Below are 23,650 nucleotides of genomic sequence, written 5' to 3' on the forward strand. Positions count from 1 at the left end.
GGCACTGTGCTAAGCATGTTCATATCCTATTACATGTAATAGATACAACTTTCTAAGTTAAAATCAATCCCACCTTTACAGATAAGGAAACCAAAATAAAAAGTCAAAGCAAGCTGTCCAAGGCCGTGTAACTGGTGAACAGCAGAGCGGGGTAGAGTAATACAAATGGGGATAACCACGGATCATGAATTGGAAATGGGCAGACAAAGGACTAAGTGACACATTGTCTCAGAAGGCTCTAGCGTGACAGGTCACACCTCTGTCATGTAAGCATCTACAGTCATACATCATAAGCCCAGCAGTCTCCAGTGTACCAAAAGTGAGAAAGTATCTGACCTTGATTGAGATATGTCAAGGTTTCATCGTGGAGCTTCACTGCTGGAGAGGTGGCGGCGCAAAGAACATACTGAAAAGGTAGGATTTCGTTCTCATTATCAGGAGGTAAACTTGACTCTTCTTGCTTAAAAATGGGCAATGCAAGGACATCACTAGAACAAAACAAATGATTTCTATTAACATCTGATAACGGCACAAAAGCAGATTCACTAATTTTTAAAAAATTAACTGCAAAAGCCTTTGAAAAGCCATAAATACTATTCACTTGGTGAAACTTTGTCCAAGCTGCCAGTACAGGTTATTTGTGACATCTCCCTGACAAAGACTGTAATTAGTAACAAATTCTCTGTTAACATGTACATGTTAAGACCATGTTACAGGACTCACAGAGACTGAAAATAATATCCAGAGTTCCAAAATGTAAATCTAGGACTTTGGGGACAGTGGTTTAGCAATGGGGAGTCTCCCCAAAAGCTGTGTGTTTGGTTATCAATGTGGCAACATTGAGACAGCAGAATTTTTGAAAAATAAATCCCTTAAACACCACACGAAAGCCTGCTTCTGCCTATAATCTCAGCTACCAGGATGCTGAGGCAGGAATGTGAGTTCAAGGCCAGCATGGCTTATACTGTAAGATACTATCTCATAACAAAACAAGAACAAATACATCAGAGATATTTTGGAAATTATAAAATAATAAAATAGATGCAAACAATTAGCAAACTCTTTCTCTCGCAAACTTTTACCATAGATCTTGTGGGCATTACTCGGTATCCTGATGAACAATCGTTTATGTTTTAAATGTTCTTAGAAAGTACCAAACTGTAGTGCAATTCCAATTACCTGAAGACAACCCATAAAACTCAAAATAGATTGTCTTAATTTCCTCTGAAGAATATGTACACACTAGGACACTAGGATTAAAATGAACAAGAACTTAAATGTTGGTGAGAAATAGCCATGACTCAGCTTGCCAGTGGAAAGTTAAAAGGACACAACTTTAGAAAAAGGGCTCACCTATAAGCTAAAGGGGAAAATGTAAGGAGTTTGAACAGACACATCCCACATACTGCTCCCAGGAGACATGGGTTATGAAATGAAAATTTCAGTACCAGTCATGGGATCCCCAAAAAATGATTCAACAGGGAGCCTCTGGACACCCCCAAAGTAACACAGGATATTGCCATTGCTCAATTAGCCATCACAGCTAAATGATGATGAGACCCTGCTGCTGAAGACACCACACATTTTCACTGCAGGACACAGAAAAATCAATCTGGAACTGGTCAGGAACCACCCCCCCCCCATGCCATGGTTTGCTTTCATGGGGCTGGACAGTGCCATGTGGCTGCTGGGGAGAAAAATTATCAACCTTCTTCCTCAGCACTGGACCTACCCAGACAATGTGTCTAATGGTGGAATGATGGCATGAAGGTTGTGGTGGCAGCCAAATGCTTTCTGAACCAATCTGAAGTCTACCCCACAGGAGGGAATTCACACCTCTACTATAAATCTGGTCAGAAGCCTATTTGAGTGAAGGAGTGAACTGTTGTTTTGCAAAATGGCCACGCAGTCAAACTGCTTTCTAATAATTATATTCATAATCACAGAACTGTGCTGAGATCAACCTTTGTCACAGAAGCTTTTTACAGCACCCAGTGGTCAATACAAAAACTCCTAGCTGGTCAGCGTGCTGAGAATAAAGACTGTACTCACTAAATGGGACATTTATACAAATCCCCATTCCAAGGCTCAGGGAATATCATTTGAGGGCAGGAAACATGAAAGAGAGTCAAGGAAGGGCTCTGAAATACTGTCCTCTGGGCATGGCATGGCTATTGCACTCATGAGCTCAACAGCAACTGCATAAGAATTAGATGAGATCAAGGCAGTCAAAATTCCAGCATGGACGGGGAGGTGCTCACAAGGCCCATGACTAGCTAAGGAGTTAAGCTGATTGCTCTGAAATCGGGCAAGGTATCTTTATTTGGGTGTGATCACTGATAAGTTGCCCATACTCTAGTGGATGATCCCACAATCCATGTGTACACAGATTCATTGGGTTAAAAGAAAGAAAGAAAGAAAAAAAAAGAGGTGTGAGTTAGGGAATGGGGAAGAAGTAGAGTGGGAAATGGAGGTAACCACAATCAAAATACATAGTATACATATATAAAATTAACAGAGAGAGAGAGAGACAGAGAGGAGGGGGGAGAGAAAGAGGGAGGGAGAGGGAGAGGGAGGGAGGGAGGGAGGGAGAGGTAAAAAGGGAGGGAAGGAGAGAGAGGGAGGGGAGAGAGGGAAAGGGAAGGAGGGGGAGAGGGAGAGGGAGAGAGAGGGGGAGAGGAGAGATAGAGAGAGAGAGAGAGACAGAGAGACAGAGAGAGACAGAGAGAGGAAGGAGAGAAAAAAAGGAAGAAATTAAGGGGTTAGAACAATGACTTAGCAATTATGGACACTGGCTGCTCTTGTAGAGAACCAGGGTTTGATTGACACCACCCATATGGTGGTTTACAACTTTCTGTAACTCCAGTTCCAGGAAATCCAATAACCTCTTCTGACCTCCACAGGCACCAGGCACAACACGTGGTACCCATACATGTATCCATGCAAACATCCATGTACATAAAATAAAAAAACAATTATTTTTATTTAAAAAAAAACTGAGACTAAACTGGGTGTTGGTGGTGCACGCCTTTAATCTCAGCACTCAGGAGGCAGAGGCTGGAGGATCTCTGAGAGTTTTCGGCCAGCATGGTCTACAGAGTGAGTTCCAGGACAGGGTCCAAAGCCACAGAGAAACCCTGTCTCAAAAAACAAACAAAACAAAAAATTGAGGGTAAGAAGGAAAATTGGCAGAGGTATAAATGATAAATTTCACACTAAGGGCCCTTAAAACAGAGTTCTAAGTACACAGAGCTTGTTATCTCATATGTTTACTTTGTTATGTATTTGAAGTTTTCTATGATAAAATTTTTTTTCGTAAATAAGAAAAATCACAGCCAGGTGTGGTGGTGATGCATGCCTTTAATCCCAGCACTCAGAAGGCTGGCCTGGAACTCATTGCATGGTCAAGGTTAATGAGACCCTGTTACAGAAAACAAACAAAACAAAACAAAAACTCACCCCAAAACAAAAGGGGGCAGTAGTGAAGAATTTAAATACTCAATCTTTTTGTCTGTCTGCATTTAAAAAGAAATCTACTTATTCTATACATATGTACAACAGATGTACACCTGGAGACCTCAGATGCCGGTAGAGGATGTCAGAGTCCTGGAGCTAAAGGTACAGGAATTTTTAAGCAGCCCGATGTGAGTGCTAGGAACCTAGCCAGCATCCCCTGGAGGAGTAGCAAATGCTCTTAATCACCAAGCCACCTACCTCCCTTTGCACTTGTTTTTAAGACTGTTTACTATGTAACTTGGGCTGGCCTTTACCTAGTGATCTTCCTACCTTCACCTCTGAGGGCTGAGATTACAAGTGTGTGCCTCCACAACAGGCTAGGGGTAGGAGTGGAGGCAGAGGAGGGGTGGTAGGGAGAACTGTGATTGGAATGTAAAATGAAAGTAAAAAATAAAAAAACAAAAAACAAGTGTGTGCTTCTATGCCCAGCTCAAAACACATGCACCCTTTGTCTGTGGAGTTATTCTCTTAATGTCTTTTTGTGAATGTGTGTGTATGTGGTGTATGTGTACTGAGAGGAAGGTGTGCACCGCTGCAAAAAGACCAGAGAAGGTCAGGAGTCCTGCTTTCTCATTCTCGGCCTTATCCTCTTGAGACAGGTCTTCACACTGCACCTAGTCAGGCTGGTGGTTAGCAGGCCCAACAATCCTGTCTCCATCCCTCACATGCCTGGGGTCACAGGCAGACACATGACTATGCCCAGTTTAAGTGGAAAACACAAAGCTGGAGATACAGCTCCTTGCAGAGTAGAGCATCTATGAGGCTCTGGCTTGACCCTCAGTACCACAGAAGAAAAACAAACAACAAAACAAAAATGCCAGGTTCACATGTGCTAGATTTGGTAGTACATGTGTGTAGGGAGACACCCTAGCCCCGCCCAATAGTCCCAGGACAGGTGCCAGGTGGACCCGGGGTGAAGGAAAGCCGGGGTTCTTAAGGGCCACACGTGGAGACCCTAGCCCCTTCTCTCTGGCTGCGCTAGCTGGGTTCCTGTGACCTCGCTCTGGCCTGCGTTTTGCCCTGGTGCTTTCTTGAATAAAGAAATCTTACCTTCACAGACAATAGTTCATCTCTGGGCGCACGTGGTAATCATAAGACATGTGCAATCCCCATACTCAGGAAACTGAGTCTGCTGTATTTAAAGGCAGAATATCCTATATAACCCAAACTGGCCCTAAACTAGAGATCCTCTTGTCTACACCTCTAAGAGCTGGGACCAGAGTCCTGCATCACTCTACCCAGATTGTAAATTAGTTTCTGGTAGCTACAAAAAACTACTGAAAAGACCAGACAATGGAAGGTGCTCTCCTCTTCTTCCGGCCTGTAATTGTATGTATTCTGTCCAAATGGGTGCAGTTAAGAGGGGGAAAGTGGTGGGGCTAGAGAGATGGCTCAGTAGTTAAGAGCATTGGCTACTCTTCCACGAAACCCATATTCAATTCCCAGCACCCACATGGCAGCTCAAAATTGTCTATAACTCCCATTCCAGGGGATCTGACACCTTCACACAGACACCAATGCACACATAATATAATATATATATATATATATATATATATATATATATTTTTTTTTTTTTTTAAAGAGGGGCAAAGTGAGGCTGGCGAGAAAATTCAGTGGTTTAAAATACCAGCTGCTTGTGGTGGCTCACAACCATCTGTAACTCTAGTTCTGAGGATCCAACACTCTTTTCTGGCTTCCACAGGCACCAGGAACATACATGGGGCATACATATATACAGGCAAAACACTCACACATATAAAATAAAAGGTAAATACATGACTTGTCTTTAAAAAACAAAAAAGAGCGAAGAAAGCCTAGCGTGATAGCACACACCTCTAATTCAGCACTAAGGAGGCTGAAGGAAGAGGATGATGAATTCAGAGCCAGTCTGGGCTACATTAGACCTAACAAGAATGAACACAAAGTAGGAAATCTATCCTTCCTAGGCATAACAGTCAGAGAAAAATACTTTTGTTCCCTGGAGACTATTTCAAACCACAGAAGTATGTAGTTTCCTAGGAAAGAACTGTCACAATTCTCAAGGCCAGCTACAACAAACACTTTAGAACAAAGCAAAGTGAAAAAGTGTTGGGCTTTGGGAGACTTTACTGTGACAAATGTCACCTCTGCTGATTTCTATGAACGATTATGAAGATTACCAGGAATCACAGTAAATTGGATTTTGACATAGCAACGGCTCCACTCTCATTAATGTAGGTTGGTGTTTTCCTTCTCAAAGCTCAGTGCCTAGGTAAGCTAACAAATAGCACACTGTGGGGTACCCCACTGAAGTCTCTGTGACTAAGCAGTTATCTGTCATTTAAGGTTGAGATTCTAAAATTTCCAAATCTCACACACACACACACACACACACACTCACTCTCACACACTCACTCACACACACACACACACACACACACACACACACACACACACACACACTCACACACACACACACGAGTGGGAGGACAACTTCCTGGAGTCTGTTCTCTCCACCCATCATGTGGTTTCCAGAGACAGAACTCAGGTCATCAGACTTAGCAGGGAGTGTGTGTATCAACTGAGCAATCCTACCAGCCCTTCAATCAGAGCTTTCACAACCTAAAATTATTTATGTTTTTGCTATAATACATTTCTTTACCGCTAGAGCAAAAGAACATACAGTTCCACAATTCTAGAGATACAGACTAAAGATCCCTGGTAAACACAGTTCAAGGCCCCTACTTATTATTTTTCTAAATTTTATTTTTTTATATTTTGTTTTTAAGGTATGAGTGCTCTGTCTGCATGTGTGTCTGCATGCCAGAAGGGAGCATCAGATCCCATTATAGATGGTTGTGAGTCACCATGTAGGTGCTGGGTATTGAACTCAGGAACTCTGAAAGAGCAGCCAATACTCTTATATAAAATACGTTCAAAATAAAACCAATTTGGAAGTATAAAAGCCTGACTAGGGCTGGAGAGATGGCTCAGAGGTTAAGAGCACTGACTGCTCTTCCAGAGGTCCTGAGTTCAATTCCCAGCAACCACATGGTGGCTCACAACCATCTATAAGGAGATCTTGTAGATCTTATAAGGTGCCTTCTTCCGGCCTGCAGGCATAATACATGCAGGCAGAACATTGTACACATCATAAATTGAAAAAAATCTTTTAAAAAAAAAAAAAGCCTGACTAGTTTTATGTCAACTTGACACAAGCTAGAGTCATTAGAGGGGAAACTCAATTGAGAAAAAATCCCCATATAATCGAACTATATAGGCAAGCCTCTATGGAATTTTCAATTAGTGGTTGATGTGGGAGGACCCAGCCCATTGTGGGTGGTGTCATCCCTGGGCTGGTGGTCCTGGGTTCTATAAGAAAGCAGGCTGAACAAGGCAGGGAGAGCAACCCAGTAAGCAGCACTCCTCCGCATCAGCTCCTGCCCTGCTTGAGTTCCTGCCCTGACTTCCTTTGATGATGAACTGTAATGCAGACGTTTAAACCAAATATTCTTTCCTCCCCAGGTTGCATTGGTCATGGTGTCTCATCATAGCAATAGTAACCCTAACTAAGGCACATAGCTCTTGTCACACACTCACACCCAGGACATGGAAGCAGGACTAGTTGGAAGGAGAAAGAAGATCAGTAGGAGTGGGAATATAAGAGAGAGTAATACAGGGTGAAAATTATCAAAATGAGCATGTCATAAGGAAATCCATTATTATGCATAATTAATATATGCTAATGAAAGGGGAAAGTCTGCTTTGTCCTCAAGGGTAAGTTGATTACAAATTAGGAAAACCTATCTGGTAGATTTCTGCCAATGTATAAGTAAGCATTTTATTACATTATCAAACTGCTTCATTTATTTACTTCATTTACCTGTTTGAAGGGATGACTTCTATGTTGTAATGGTTTGAATATAATTGGCCCCCATAATCTCATAAAGAGTGGTACTATTAGGAGGTATGGCTTTGTTGGAGTGGGTATGGCCTTACTGGAGAAAGTGTGTCACTGTGGAAGCAGGCTTTGAGGTTTCCTATGCTCAGGATACCACCCAGTGTCTCAGATCATTTCCTGCTAACTACAAGATGTAGGACTCCCAGCTACTTCTCCAGCACCACATCTGCTCACATGCTGCCATGCTCCTCACCATGATGACAATGGACTGAACATCTCAACTTGTAAGTGAGCCACCCTAATTAAATGTTTCCTTTATAAGTGTTGCCGTGGTCATGGTGTCTCTTCACAGCAATAGAAACCCTAAGACATATGTGCTTAGTAATTACTGATGGGGATTTCTACTTCTGTTTCAATTCTGCATAGTCATGCAACTCACAGAGATCCACCTGCCTTTCCCTCAGAGTGCTAAGATTAGAGGTGTCTGCCACTATGCCTAGGCAATTACGCATACCTTTAATCAACCATACAGGTATAGAAAATTCAGTTGTTAAAAGGCTAAGTTGAGTGCTGGAGATGTAGGTCAGTTGGTAGAGTGCTTGTCTAGCATGCATAAGACCCTGTGTTTATGCCCTGCATTAACTAGGCATGGCAGACTTGTCATCAAACACATATACACACAAATAAATAAATGTAAAAAAAATAATAGTTCAGATCATCCTCAGCTACACAGTAAGATCATGGCCAGTCTGGTACACAAGAGACCCTGTCTTGGAAAACTAAACTGTAAAGCTATGTGTTAACACTTGCATTCTCCATACCAGAGAGCAAGCATTTGAGTGTTAGACCAACAGCAGCATCAAGAGTGACTGTAAACTAGGACTCTAAGAGAGCTGAGGATGCTCCGTCTGCTGAGGCACACACTACTCTCTTGATCTAAGGTAGCCCATGACTGGTCTTCCCCTAATTCTTAACTATAGTTTTAACCTTCTCCCTCAGGCCTACCAGCTATGAAGACTCTTCCAGAAAAAGCCCAGAGAACCAAGAGGGACAGGCATGATGTCTTATGAGGAAGGCTAACAACAGCTAGCCCTCAAGAAGTCAGAAACTTACATGGGACAGTAAGTCACTGTGAACTTCAACCTGCTTATTTCTTTCTTTCTTCTTCTTTTTTTTTTTTAGCCTCACTTAGAATGAAATTCTATGGGTGCACATTATCTTAGACAAAGAAGACAGAGGAAGGTTAAAAACAAGACACAACACTCACTAATCAACTATGAATGAGATATATCTTTATAATATACAAAAAGGAAAACTTTCTGGAAGCAACAATGGTATTGAAAAAGTATGTAGAATGTTAACATGTGCTGAGAGTGTGTTGTGTGGAGTGGTTTGGATGAGAATGAATGGCCCCCATAGACTCCATGTTTGAATACCTAGTCTCCAGCTGGTGGAGCTATTTGGGAAAGATTAGGAGGTGCAGTCTTGTTGGAAGAGCTGGAGGAGTATATCACTGGGGGCAGGCCTTGAGGTTTCAAAAGCCCACACTCCACTCCACTCTTCCACTCCTCTCCTCCTCCTCCTCCTCCTCCTCCTCCTCCTCCTCCTCCTCTTCCTCCTCCTCCTTTTCTCTGTCTCTCTCTCTCTCTCTCTCTCTCTCTCTCTCTCTCTCTCTCTCTCTCTCTCTCTCTCTCCCTCCCTCCCTCTCTCCTTCCCTCCCTTCCCCCACCTCGTACTAGAGCATCAAGATATAAGCTCTCCATACCCAGACTCCCCACATCCTCCATCAGGATTAGCCTGAACTAACAAAGTTAGTTCACATGCCCAGACCTCAACACAGGAATAATAACATTATGAAAGATCAAGTCAGTATCTTTTCTCCAAAACCCATCAGTCCTATAGACATGCTTGCCAATGACAATTACCTACATGAACTCCAGGACACAGAACTTAAAAGAATAATCATAAACTTTCTGAAAGATTTCAAAAAATCTAAAAGAGACACAAAGAAATGGCTCAAGGAAATCAAGCAGAAAGACCCTAAGGAGACTAAATGCCCGAGTGAGGCCTAAGAAAACACAAACACGAGGTTGATGGAAATGACAAAGACAAGCCAAGGCTTGAAAATGGGAATCAGCCAGGAGACAGAAACAGTGAAGAGGACACAAGCTGAAATGAAGATGGAATTGAAAATCCCAACAGCCCAACTAGAAAACTCAAAGGTAAGCTTTACAAGTAGAATGAATCAAGCAGAAGACAGAATATCAAGTCTTGAGGACAAAAGTGAGGATCTAAACCAAATAGGCAAGGACATGAAAATAAATAAACAAACAAACAAACAAATAAATAACACAGGAAAGAAATAGACAAGAAACATGGGACCATGTTTAAAATAAAACTTAAAAAAAAAAAAAGTCAAAGATAGGGGAGAAGAAGCCCAAGTCAATGGCATAGACAAGATTTTCAACAAGATCATAGAAGAAAACTTCCTCAAACTAAGGAAAGACACACCCATATGACAAGAAGTGAAGGATCAAAAATTAATTAAAGTTAAAAAAAAAAAAACCTGGGCTCTAAAAAGAAGAAAAAAGAGGGGGACCTTCTATTGGCTGGCGCCCAAGCCCTGCTCCCAGATAAGCAGAGGTGACTATCCATCACTCCTGTTAGCATTCCTTTGCTAATTGCTGGTTGTAAAGATTCCGAAGCCCAGGGGATAATTGACAGACCCTGTAACACTCCAACATCCACCTCCCCCACCCCAAACCCATGCCCTGTCTTATCTCAGTCAAATGTATCTCCCTTAAATTGTATAGTCACTAACTGACTCTACTTTGTGTGACCTTAAGTAACCATGGAAACTGTAGTTTATGGCCTCCAACCTTGTGGTCTGCCCTTTTTAAAAGCTTCTCTTTTTGACTGGATGGCATCTCATTTGCCCTCTATGCAATGAGATCCTGAAGGACCCCAGCCTAAGATGTTTTCTTTGCAGATACATGAGAACCTAAATTTATGACCTTACCAGGTAAGAGCCACTAAAGTTAAAGAACAAATGGTTCCCAGAGCCCATGAGCCCGGAAGTTGCGGTTGGCCACCTGGAACATGCCAATCAGAACTGTTACCCTAGCTCACCCCAGACCCCATCTGTTTGAAGTTTTTGCCTTTAAGAAGCCCCTAGACAGTAGCTTGGGGTCCAGCTCCTCTACTCCTGCGTGAATAAGGAGTTGGCCCAGGAGCCGGTTACTAAATAATATAGCCTCTTGCTGTTTGCATCAAGTTCTCGCCTCCACCTGGTGACTGGGGGTTGGCCACTCCCTATTGTTCACCCTGGGGTCCCACCCCGTGGGGGTCTTTCATTTGGAGGTCCCACAGAAATCTGTGACCACCCCTCACCTGCGCAGAGTCGACCTTGGAGGTAAGAGGGTACCCTATTCTGTCTTGTCTGTTGTCCGTTTTGTTTGTTGAATTTGAAAGGTGCTTTTGGTTTGGTTTGGTTTGGTTTGGTGTTTGGTTTGGTTTGGTTTGGTTTGCGGCCGTCTGAGCGTGTAAGGGTATCAGACTGCAATTGGTAGACATACTAGGAAGGTCTCAGGCTGCTCTCTAGGGGATGCCTTAAGAGAGAGATGGAGGCCCAAGGACACTTAGAGCACTCTTGGGAAGCAGCAGTCCTCATCACCTGATCTCGTCACCAGTGGTTGCCTGGTGCAACCACCCTCCGGGTCACTTTCATTTTTGTGGCACTTTCATTTTTGTGGCACGGCCCGTGTGCAGGATTTGGAACTCTCTATCTGTTTGTTCGTTTTCTGTGTCTTTGTGTAATTTTGTCTTTTGTCATGGGACAGAGGGTAGGGACTCCTCTTAGTTTGACTTTGGACCACTGGAAGAACGTTAGGGACCGAGCTCATGAGCAGTCTGTAGAAGTGATGTTCTGCACCTCGGAATGGCCGTCCTTTAACAAGGGATGGCCGCCAGAAGGGTACTTTAGCCTTTCTCTTATTAAGGCTGTGAAGGCCGTTATTTTTCAGGCTCCTCCTTATGGACACCTTATGGACCAACAAGCCTACATTATTTTGTAGCAGGGCTTGGTCCAAAACCCTCCCCCATGGGTACAGCCTTGGGTAATTGAGATGTTGGACCCGTGCACTTCCCAGTTTTTCGCCCTAAAGGATGACGAGCTACCGGCCAAGGAGGCCACTACCCCCAAGAAGGTTTATCCTGACACCCACTCTGACCTACCCCTTCTGAACCCTCCTCCCCCTTACCCAGCTGCCCTGCCCCCCACTCATCCCCCGACCTCTCCAGGACCCTCTGCTCCCCTTCCCCCGGAATTGGGTCCCAGACTGGCACAGGGAACCCGCAGCCGTAGGGGAGTTTCGCCGGAGACTTCCGTTGCTCTTCCTTGAGAGTTTATGGTGGGAGACGATGGGCAAGCCCCCTTACAACCTTTTCAATATTGGCCCTTCTCCTCTGCAGATCTATACTAATCATCCCCCTTTCTCAGAGGACCCCACCAAATTGATTAACCTGGGGGAATCCCTGATGTTCTTCCACCAGCCAACCTGGGATGATTGCCAATCCCTCTTCACTACTGAAGAGAGGGAAAGGATCCTGCTAGAGGCTTGGAAGAATGTACCTGGGGCGGATGGCACCCCTTCTAGGCTGGATAAACGTCATCAACGCTGGATTCCCACTTGATCACTCCAACTGGGATTTTAATACGGCTGAAGGTAGGGAGCAACTGACAGTCTACTGCCAGGCCCTAGTGGCAGGACTCCAAGGGGCTGCAAGACGCCCCACCAATTTGGCAAAGGTAAGGGAAGTGATTCAGGGAGCTATGGAAGCCCCCTCCATTTTTTTGGAGAGGCTCATGGAGACCTACCGCCGGTACACCCCCTTTGATCCTGCGTCCAAGGATCAGAGGGCCTCTCTTGCCCTTCATAGGGCAAGCGGCCCTGATATTAAGAAAAAACTACAAAGATTAGCAGGGCTACAGGATCTGACACTAAGAGACCTAGATAAGGAAGCAGAAAAGGTTTATTACAAGAGGGAGACAGAAGAAAAGGAAGAAAGAAAGCAGAGAGAGCAGAAGAGCGTGAAAATAAGAGAGAAAAGAGACAAGAAAGAAACCAAACTAGAATCTTGGCTGCAATGGTAGGAGACCACAGTAGGCAAAGAGAAAAGTGAGAAAAGGTCAGAAAGCCAGGAGGCCTGAGCAACCGACCCCACTGGGAAAAGATCAATGTGCCTATTGTAAAGAAGAAGGACATTGGGCCCGTGAGTGTCCCAAAAACCCTAGAAGAAGGGGACCCCCCAAAAGGATTATGACCCTTGGAGAAGATAACTGGGTTGACGGGGCTCGGATCCCCTCCCCGAGCCTAAGGTAACTCTCAATGTGGAGGGGAGCCCCATTGAATAACGGATAACGGTGCCCAGCACTCAGTATTACTAAACGAGAATGGGCCTCTAGCCTCTAAAAAATCTTGGATCTTCAGGGCCACTGGGCAAAAGCAATATCATGGACTACCGGAAGAACAGTAGATCTGGGAACGGGCTGGGTGACCCACTCATTCCTGGTCATCCCTGAATGCCCGGCCCCACTGCTGGGGAGGGGACCTGTTGACCAAATTAGGAGCACAAATTGCCTTTAAGCCAGAAGGACCTGAGGTCACCTACACCAAGTGCATAACCACCCTACCACTCAGACTAGAAGATGAACACAGGATGTTCAAAACCCTCCCAAGCCAGTCACCAGATATCCAACAATGATTGCAAGAAATTCCAAAGGCCTGGGCAGAGACCACCGGGATGGGACTGGCTCAGGCCCAACCACCAGTCGTCGTAGAGCTTAAGATGACTGCCACCCCCATTAAGGTCCGCCAATACCCCATGAGCTAGGAGGCCCAACAAGGAATCAGGCCACATATCCAGCGCCTACTCAAACAGGGCATTCTCGTGCCATGCCAGTCACCATGGAACACACCTGTCCTACTGGTTAAAAAGCCTGGAACAGGGGACTATCGGCCTGTCCAGGACCTCAGAAAGGTCAATAAGAGGGTACTGGACATTCATCCAACAGTTCCCAACCGTATAGCCTCCTGAGCTCCCTTCCTCTGGATCGGACTTGGTATACTGTTATAGACCTCAAAGATGCCTTTTTCTGCTAAAGGTTACATCCCACCAGCCAGCCGATTTTTGCCTTTGAATGGAGAGACCCAGATAAGGTTATATCTGGCTAACTAACTTTGACTCGTCTGCCACAAGATTTTAAGAATTCCCCAACCTGGTCTTTCTGAGTCATCCGCCATGGTAGATAGATGAAAGGCCCAAGGTAACGTGGGGTTAGCTCGTTAAACAACTACAATAAAGCCTCGTGCAGTTTGCATCAAGCTTTCGACTCCACATGGTAATTGGGGTGGCCGAGGTCCTGGACTGAGATCCTGGGGGCCTGAGCCTCTGGGGTCTTTCATTTGGGGGCTCATCCGGGATTTGCGACCTCCCCTCACCTGAGTGGAGTCAATCTTGGAGGTATTCGGGTACCCTTACCCTATTCTGTCTCATCTACTGTCTGCCGGCTCTGTCTCTGTAAAAGTGCGCTTTCAGTTTGGTTTTCAGTTTGCAGTTGTCCTGGCGGTCATGAGACTTCCTTGACTGTGATCTGATAGCGGCGACTGTAGCCGCCTGGTTCTGCCGCCCGTCCACCTGGCACCATTGCCTTATAAGCAGCTAGGGCAGATTGGGTTGGCCTGTGTTCTTTTCTGTCTATTCTGTCTCTGTGTGTTTTTATTGTTGGTTTTCAATTCAAGATCCACGACACCCCCTTTCGTTGAGTCATGTGGCACCACACTAGTAACTTTCTTTTTCTGTCTTTGTATCTCACGGTTTCTGTAAAGCCTGGAGGGTTGGAACAGGCAGTATGACTGGTCAGTTGAGGTCTGTTATCTGTGTTATCTGATCTGTTGCAATCCACACCCTGCCCACCTGCTTTTCGGTGCTGTGTCAGTTTTGTGTTTTCAGGTCTGCTGTTTCTGTTAATTGTGTAAATGTAAAGGTCCTATGTTGGGGTCACTAGCAAATCTGTAAGTAGGCCTACAAGGAAGGAGACAACGATTGAGGGGACACCCCAATCTTGTTTAGGGTGGAGGTTCAGGCTACAGCTTCCGCAGTCTGTAGGAGGGGGACTTGGTGGGAGCAAGTTGCCTAATCCATCTGTAAGGGGACCCAAGCGGGTCCCCAATCTGTAGGGGAGACTTCGTTGTGGACCAAATTGATCTCCATGGGGCTAGCCATCTGAAATTCTGAATAGGACCCTAGTCTGTGTTACTGTGCTGTCTGTCCAAGTTTCACAATTGTGCTGTGTTTAAGCATCTCTCTCTTTCCTTACTGCCTATGCACATGGCATGTGTGGGTCAGGGGTCTTTTCTTGCTGCCCTGAGCACGTGGCGTGTGGGACAGGAGTTTCTCTGCCATGTGCCACGTGTTAAAAGAGTGTGCTATGGTGGAATCCCCTCTCTCCAAGCACATGGTGAGGCTGCTGCTCTGGACTCCAACCACTGCTATGGCCCTCACAGCTGAGCCTAGCTGATGCAGGTGAGTCTATCTCTCCATCCTTACCTGCCCATCTGTGCGAGGCTTTCGAAGTGGGGCTCTCTCTGCCCAAACTGCCATCCTGCCGTGAGTCCTGGCATACAGTGGGAGTTTCCCTGCCCTGAGCACGTAACTTGCAAGGCTAACATTTGCCCGGCCTTCTCTGTGCTCCACACATGTCATATGCAGAATGTTGGGGTGTTGGGGCAGGGCAGCGTGGGGGGGGGAATCTTTTCCTACCCCTGCATGGGCAGAGGGTCTGGGATTACCAGCAACCCACCCCCAAGTCTCTGCCCTGAGCACACGGCGCAAGGCAGGTGAGCCAAAACAAAACGGCCTTAAAGTTATTAAAAACTATAAAAAGGGCTTTGATAAGAGTTTTTATGTTGACTGATAAATAAGAAAAAATGTAAGAGACTAAAATAAAAAAGGAAAGGGAAGGAGAAATTTGTCTAAGAATGTCTAAGGGCATTAGAGGAATGAAATTATAGAGGGTCAAAAAAAAGTCATAGAAGGTCAGAGGAAAGGTTGTTAAAAGTCAGAGAAGAAAAATGTAAACTATTTGCTATGGTTTCTCATGTCTACAAATAGTAAATTTTAAAAATTGGTAATATAAGCTAAAAATTTAACCATATTAAGTTAATTCTGTTTAAAAAGTTCTGTTTATTTCTCAAGTAAATTATGTATGCTTGTTTTGAAATGTTCTGTTTCCTGGCATAACCTAAGTTCTGTTACAAGCATACAGCTAAAACAAATGGTGCAGGTTACGGCCATTTTGCAGTTAGCCACATGACAAGGTGGTCAAGTGGCTGGCTGGTAGCCATTTTGCTGAAGTTGAAAAAAGATACTTGAACAGCTATCTTGACTAAAAGTGACCACATGGAAATTAGGAGGTACCATCTTATAAACAAGTTTTTCAATTAAGATTTAAAATGTTAATGCTTCTATATGTTACAGAAAGACATTAATGTTTGTGCTTTTAAAATATAAAAATAAAATAAAATGCTTACATTAAGGGATTTTAAATTTCTTTTTAAAACAAGTTTTTTGAATGGTTATGTTTTTTAAGTGTTTTTATTAATGTTTGTACTTAAAGAGCTTCAATTTAGAATCATTTTTAAGCAAAGCCTGACAATGTAATGTTCTTTTATAAAAGCTGCTAATCTATTATAAGATGTTACAATGTATGTTTTCAGAAGTAAGCTTAAGCAAGCAGCTAAAATGTGTGCATGTAGCTACTGTTTAAAGAATATAAAGTATGCAGTTTTAAATTCAACTGTGCTAAGTTTCAAATATTTTACTAAGTTAAAACCCATTACAGTCAGACTGAAAATTGATTGCAGAAATAAGGATTTACCTAGCCATCTATGTGCTTAAGGCAAGTAACTAAAACAGACAGACAGACCTCTAATGCTTCAGAGACCTGCAGAATATGGCATTTAAAACATTGTTTTAAAAGCTTGTGATATCAGATAGACTGCCAGATCATGACAGTGATCCAAAGTCTCCAAAGAAGATTATGAGGCACCCCAGTTCCTCATAATGATGACGCTGACCAGTGAGCGAGATGCTCAGATGTGACACTTGCTGCCTGCCAGGACCTGGCCAAGACTGTGGACAAAGCCGCTGGACACTGGAAAACTGATTGCACCCCCTTTGCCCAGACAAAACAAGGACAGTCTTTTCCATGTCCATCTTCCACAGAGAAAAAAAAAAACCTCTCACCTTATAGGCCTGGCAAAGATTGCTGTTCTTTGATACTTCTGCCAATGGAGAGACTTGGGTATGGCTAACTGTATATGGACTGGCTTCTAACTGGCTTCTGTAACTTTTTAGTAGATTCGGAAACTGTATAAAATATACCCTTCTTAGATCTCTAAAATATTAATGGTTGTCAGCTTGACAGCATCAGGCAGTCAGATCCACTATAGACTATAGTTAGCATGTTAGCTGATAAAGTAGTGACTATCTACTGTTCAGCTACAAGTTCAAGGTTTTTAAGTTTATTTTGGTTGTCATCTAAGTATAAACTTAAAGGGCTTTTCATCAGGCCAAAGGTACCTCTGTCCAATCCATACCTGGGTCTCTGGACAGAAGAAAAATGTACATGCTTCTAGCCCAAATCTGTAGTTTTTGCTAGGACTCAAAGTTATAAATATGTTCCTGCTGTTTGAACAGATATCCAGTTATCTGATTTTTCTGTACTGTGGGCTTCAGTAAATAAGTTTTAACTTGTATTCCCAGTTTAAACATGTCTTAAACAGGTTTCTGCTTCTGGCAGACACATCTGAGTATCAGTTGCTGAATACAAGCTGTTCCTAAGTAGACTTCGAGCCCTGGACTTACTGTGGATGTAAACCAGTCCAGCTGATGCGGACACCCCCTGTCTCTGAAACAGAGTCTGCCAACCAGAAGCTCCTGATGGATTTCCCATTGCCTAAATTCCCTTTTTTGCTTTTGACTAGCATTTCAGCCTTCTTGGGTTCCTAACTTCATCCTGAAGTCAGCAGGAAGTAGCATGGGAAAGGGTTCCTAACTTCATCCCGAAGTCAGCAGGAAGTAGCATGGGAAAGAATACATTGCCCATTTTCCCTGGTTAAAATGCTAAGTCAAAAGGAACTCCCTTTCGTAGGGGATGCCAATACCTCTCACTCCCTGATGGGGATGCTAGAGAGACAGCAATTCCATTATTGGAATCTCCAAAAAAGGAAATGGGGGAATGAAGGGACCAGCTCCCCATTACAGCAGCCATAACAGCCTAGCACATGCTTGCCTGACCTTGCCTTGGTCACTAGGAGGTCAGATGCCTGCCCATTTCGGCAGCCATGACAGTAACACCTGCTTGGCTGACCTTGCCTTGGTCACTAGGAGGTCAGATGCCTGCCTCATGGCAAGGAACCAATCAGAAGTGAGCTGGTGGTGCTATGCTTTACGGCTCTGGGTGTGCTTTACCGACAAGTGCACCGCAAGACGAGCAGAGCATAGCAACTGCCCTGGGAGGGCCTATGGGCCATAACAACCAGTTGACCAATCAACACAGGGCAAACCCTCCAAGCCTGGAGGCACACCAATCCTGAGCCTGTGCATACCGACACTCCCCTTACGCTGCCCTATAAGATCTCTATGCTGTGGCTTTGCCGCCATGGTGGATAGATGAAAGAACTGAGCTAACATGGGGTTAGCTCATTAAACAACTGCAATAAAGCCTCGTGCAGTTTGCATAAAAAAAAAAAAAAAAAAAAAAAAAAAAAAAAAAAGAATTCCCCAACCTTGTTTGACAAGGCTCTCCATCGGGGCTGTCAACATCTACACAGACAGCCGATACGATACACCTTCGCCACAGCTCACATACATGGGGCCATTTATCAACAACAAGAGCTAATGACCTCGGCTGGGAGAGATATCAAAAACAAACAGGAAATCATACAACTATTAAATGCCCTCCATCTACCACGGAAGGTGGCCATCATTCATTGCCCAGGACACCAGAAAGCCGTCACCAGGGAAGCAAAAGGTAACCAAAGGGCCGACCAAGAAGCGAAGAGAGCAGCCCAAGGCCTAAACATCCTGACCATCAAAGACCCTGATCCAAAGACTGACCAGATCAACAGATTCTTCAATTATACTGCCGAGGACCTTGCACAGATGAAAGAGCAGGGCCTCTCCCAAACCACCACGGATCCCACATGAAAGACTCTTGAAGGTAAATACATTCTATCCAGGAAGCCAAGCACCTCAGGACACTTGTACGAACCTCCCCTACTACGTTATGGGACTAGGGAGACTCACCAAGGAGATCACAGGAGAGTGCACCCCTTGCCAGATGGTAAATGCCCACCCTACCAAGCAACGCCCGGGCTACCACCCGAGGGGCAGCAGGCCTGGTAGCTACTGGGAAGTAGACTTCATAGAGATTAAGCTAGCCAAATACGGGTACAAATTTTTACTTGTTTTTATTGACACTTTCTCTGGATGGGTAGAAGCCTACCCCACTAGGACCGAAATGGCCATGATCATAGCTAAAAAGATTCTTGAAGAAATCTTCCCTAGATTCAGGATCCCCCAAGTAATTGGATCAGACAATGGTCCTGCATTTGTTGCAGGTAAGTCAGGGACTGGCCAAGATCCTTGGGCTAAATTGGAACTTACATTGTGCTTATAGGCCCCAAAATTCAGGACAGGTAGAAAGAATGAATAGGACCCTAAAAGAGACCATGACTAAATTGGCCTTAGAGACTGGTATCATAGACTGGACAGTCCTCCTTCCCTATGCCCTTTTGTGAGTGTGCAATACCTCCAGCCCTCTTAAAGTTACCCCTTACAAGGTTCTATATGGTACCCATCCTCCACTAACCCAAATATCTGGTTTACCCCCTAAAGAATCCTACCCCCCCCCATACTCTATATGCCAGGTTAAAAGTGCTCGAGACAGTACAGAGAGGTGTGGAAACCATTAGTGGCCACCTACACACTGGGAGACCTCCAAGCCCCCACTAGCCTCAAGTGGGAGACCTCGTCTACATTAGACGCCACTATGCAGAGAACCTTGAGCCCCATTGGAAAGGACCCTACCTGGTGTTGCTAACCACCCCAACTGCCATCAAAGTCGATGGCATCCCAACCTGGATACATGCTTCGTACGCTAAACCTGCACCTGCTCCAGAACCCCCATGGAAGCTGGAGAAAACTGAAAACCCCCTCAAGATACGCCTCCATCGTTGTCCTGATTCTGGTGACCCTGGGTCCCCAGCAGATAAGTAGCTCCTCGAAACCCTATGACCCCCAAAAACTTACCTGGCAGATAATCTCCCAGACGGGGGACATGGTTTGTTCCTTACCCCGGATTTATGCCAACTTGCTATAGGCCTAGATACCTGGGATATTCCCAGGGCTAACCCCAGGGAAGCAATTCCCAGTTGAGACCCTGGACCCTGCTGCTGCCCAGTCAGCCAAGGAATGAGGGGACAAGGAGGCAGTCACCCCCAGCTTAGACATGAGCTCAGAAAACAGGCCTCTATATTTGTCCAAGAGATGGGAGAAATTGGAAGACAGCCCAACAATGTGTGTGTGTGTGTGTGTGTGTGTGTGTGTGTGTGTGTGTGTGTAGGGGGGTAATCAATTTTTTTGTAAAGCCTGGGGATGTGAGACCACTGGAAACACTTGGTGGAAACCTATTTACACCTGGGACACAATCGCTGTAAATAGAGTCCACCCCTGGGAAGGAGAAACGCCAGGACTCAGTCAGGTTGCCAGCATATAATCCCATATGTACAGTACGGCGTTGCGGTGTCTCAAGGGACAGGACCCTGGATAGGACAAGGGTTATACCTAAACTTCACTTGTAACCCACTAAACATCACCTTTACGGCCCCAGGAAAACAGTTAAAAAAAGCAGTGATTGCAAGGACGCCAATAGGGAATCCGTCTCAAGAAGGTACAGAACCTGGGTTGCTGATGACCATCCAATTAAAAATAGAAAATCCCATCTCCAGTATCCACAGGACCCAACCCAGTAATATTTGACCAGAGAGCAATGCAGGAAATAGCCCCACAACAGGCCACTGTAGTTCACCCAACCTCCCAGACGCCCTCCACCACCCAGGCACCCCCCCACCCCAACCCCAGGCACAGAGCAACGGCTCTTCAATATTATCCAAGGGGCATTTGAGGCTCTCAATACCACAGACCCAAACCTAACTGAATCTTGCTGGCTATGTCTGACCCCTGTTCCCCCTATGAGGGAATAGCCTTTAAAGGAAATTTCACCAACGCACATCTTCCAATACCTGTGCATGGGACTTTCAAGGAAAACTCACCCTCACTGAGGTGTCCAGGAGAGGAACATGTATAGGACAGGTGCCACAGGACAAGCAGCAGCCTTGCATTCAGGTCCTGAGCCTGCCAGTTTCCCAAGACAACTTATACCTCTTGCCTCCCAACGACGGATAGTGGGTTTGTAATACAGGGCTCACCCCCTGTGTCTCCACCTCCATTTTTAATGCCACCTGGGACTATTGCATAATGATACACCTCCTGCCTCAAGTGTTATACCATGACACTGGATCGTTCGAGGATGAATTTGACCTCCAACCCCATCGGGTAAAAAGGAAACCAGCCACCCTAACACTAGTTGTCCTCATGGGGTTGGGATTAGCAGCAGGTGTAGGAACAGGAACGGCAGCCTTGATCACTACCTCACAAAGGATAGTAGGGCTAAAACAGGCTATTACCGAGGACCTCAAAGCTATTGAAAGCTCCATCACCAAACTCGAAGAATCCTTAATATCCCTATCTGAGGTAGTACTGCAGAATTGAAGAGGGTCAGATCTACTCTTCCTTAGAGATGGGGGCCTCTGTGCAGCCCTAAAAGAGGAATGTTTCTTAAAGCTTCCATGACAAAATTAAGAAAACGGCTAGAGGAAAGACAGAGAGAAAGGGAAGCCAACCAGGGCTGTTTTGAAAGCTGGTACAACAGGTCCCCTTGGTTCACTACCCTGGTCTCCTCGTTGCTCAGGCCTATCATTATTGTCTTATTACTTCTCACTTTTGGTCCTAGTATTCTCAACCGCCTAATAACTTTCATTCGTGAAAGAGTAAGTGCGGTCCAGGTACTGATGCTGTGCCAGCAAAACCACTCACTTGCTGATGGGGACGCCAGAGACAGCAATTCCCTGATTGGAATCTCCAAAAAGAAAAGGGGGAAATAAAGGACCAAAAATTCAAATTAATAAAAGTAAAAAAATTAGGGAACCTCTAATGATAAAGGAAAATTTAACTCCTTAAATCAGGAGTGCCACGACTGGCGCCTGATCCCCTGCTCTCAGAGAAGGAGAGGTAACTGTCCACCATTCCTGGCCTTCTGAATCACTAAAACTATGGGCCTAAGAGTTCCAATAAAGTATATAAGTTTTAACTTCTGTTCCCAGTTTAAACATGTCTCAACAGATTTCCAATTCTGGCAGATGAATATTAGTTGCTGACTACAGCCTGCTCCTAAAGACTGCCAGCCCTGGACACGCTGTGAATGTAAACCAGCCCAGCCGATGTGAACACTCCCTATATCTTCAACAGAATCTGCAAACCAGATGCCTCTGATAAATGTCCCATTTTCTTTTTTTTTTAAAGATTTTTTTATTTATTTATTATGTGTACAACATTCTGCTTCCATGTATTTCTGCACACCAGAAGAGGGTACCAGATCTCATAATGGATGGTTGTGAGCCACCATGTAGTTGCTGGGAATTGAACTCAGGACCTCTGGAAGAGCAGTCAGTGCTCTTAACCCCTGAGCCATCTCTCCAGCCCAAAATGTCCCATTTTCTAAATTCCCTTTTTTACTTTTGACTAGCAATTCAGCCTTCTCGGGGCCCCAAACAACAACACCCCAAAAGTCGCCAGGAAGTAGCACAGGAAAGAATACGTCAACCCTTTTCCCTGGTTGAGATGCCAAGTCAAAAGGAAACTCCTGTACATAGGGGACAAGATGATAACAGATAATTCACTAACCTGTACCCCAAACTTCTCCAGAGGTTTTTTTTTTTTTTTTTCTTTTCTTATTGCCCACCGGTAACCCAAGAATGGGTTACCTATATAAGAAAAGGGGGAAATAAAGGATCAAAAATTAATAAAAGTTAAAAAAAAACGTGGGCTCTAAAAAGAAGAAAAAAGAGGGGGACCTTCTAATGGCTGGAAATGCCATGGCTGGCACCCCAAGCCCTGCTCCCAGAAAAGCAGAGGTGACTATCCATCACTCCTGTTAGCATTCCTTTGCTAATTGGTTGTAAAGATTCCGAAGCCCAGGGGATAATTGACAGACCCTGTAACACTCCAACATCCACCTCCCCCACCCCAAACCCATGCCCTGTCTTATCTCAGTCAAATGTATCTCCCTTAAATTGTATAGTCACTAACTGACTCTGTACTTTGTGTGACCTTAAGTAACCATGGAAACTGTAGTTTATGGCCTCCAACCTTGTGGTCTGCCCTTTTTAAAAGCTTCTCTTTTTGACTGGATGGCATCTCATTTGCCCTCTATGCAATGAGATCCTGAAGGACCCCAGCCTAAGATGTTTTCTTTACAGATACATGAGAACCCAAATTTATGACCTTACCAGGTAAGAGCCACTAAAGTTAAAGAACAAATGGTTCCCAGAGATGAACATGTCACTGCCCTAAACGACACATGAGCCCGGAGATTGCGCTCGGAGAATGCAGTCGGCCACCTGGAACATGCCAATCAGAACTGTTACCCTAGCTCACCCCAGACCCCATCTGTTTGAAGTTTTTGCCTTTAAGAAGCCCCTAGACCGGAGCTTGGGGTCCAGCTCCTCTGCTCCTGCGTGAGTAAGGAGTTGGGCCTGGGGGCAGGTTACTGAATAATATAGCCTCTTGCTGTTTGCATCAAGTTCTCACCTCTGCCTAGTGACTGGGGGTTCTCCACTCCCGATTGTTCACCCCAGGGTCGCACCCTGTGGAGTTCGTTCAGAAGCACACAGAACATCAAAGAGAGAAGATCAGAAAAGAAAATCCTTATAGCATACCATAGTTAAAAGTATACCTAAGAAAGATAGCGTATTGAAAATGAAAAGCACAAGGCAAGAAATACAAGTCACATATGAAGGAAAACACATCAGAATAACAGCAGATTTCTTGACGGAAACTTTGAAAATC

General features: G+C 44.7%; 1 protein-coding gene across 5 annotated transcripts in view; it reads right to left on the reverse strand.

Moving 5' to 3' along the window:
- Positions 1–23,650, reverse strand: part of Tfcp2 (transcription factor CP2) — a 54,048-nt gene that overhangs the window by 24,855 nt on the left and 5,543 nt on the right. For 4 of the 5 annotated variants that reach the window (XM_027396592.2, XM_027396594.2, XM_027396593.2 and 1 more), the window contains one exon: positions 337–488. In XM_027396592.2, the coding sequence (XP_027252393.1) occupies positions 337–488 (152 nt within the window). Of the gene's footprint in view, positions 1–336; positions 489–23,650 lie in introns of those variants that run through there. The other variant, XM_027396595.2, reaches the window with a different exon arrangement.

This window comes from Cricetulus griseus, chromosome 2 (genome assembly GCF_003668045.3).
Source record: "Cricetulus griseus strain 17A/GY chromosome 2, alternate assembly CriGri-PICRH-1.0, whole genome shotgun sequence".
NCBI lineage: Eukaryota > Metazoa > Chordata > Mammalia > Rodentia > Cricetidae > Cricetulus > Cricetulus griseus.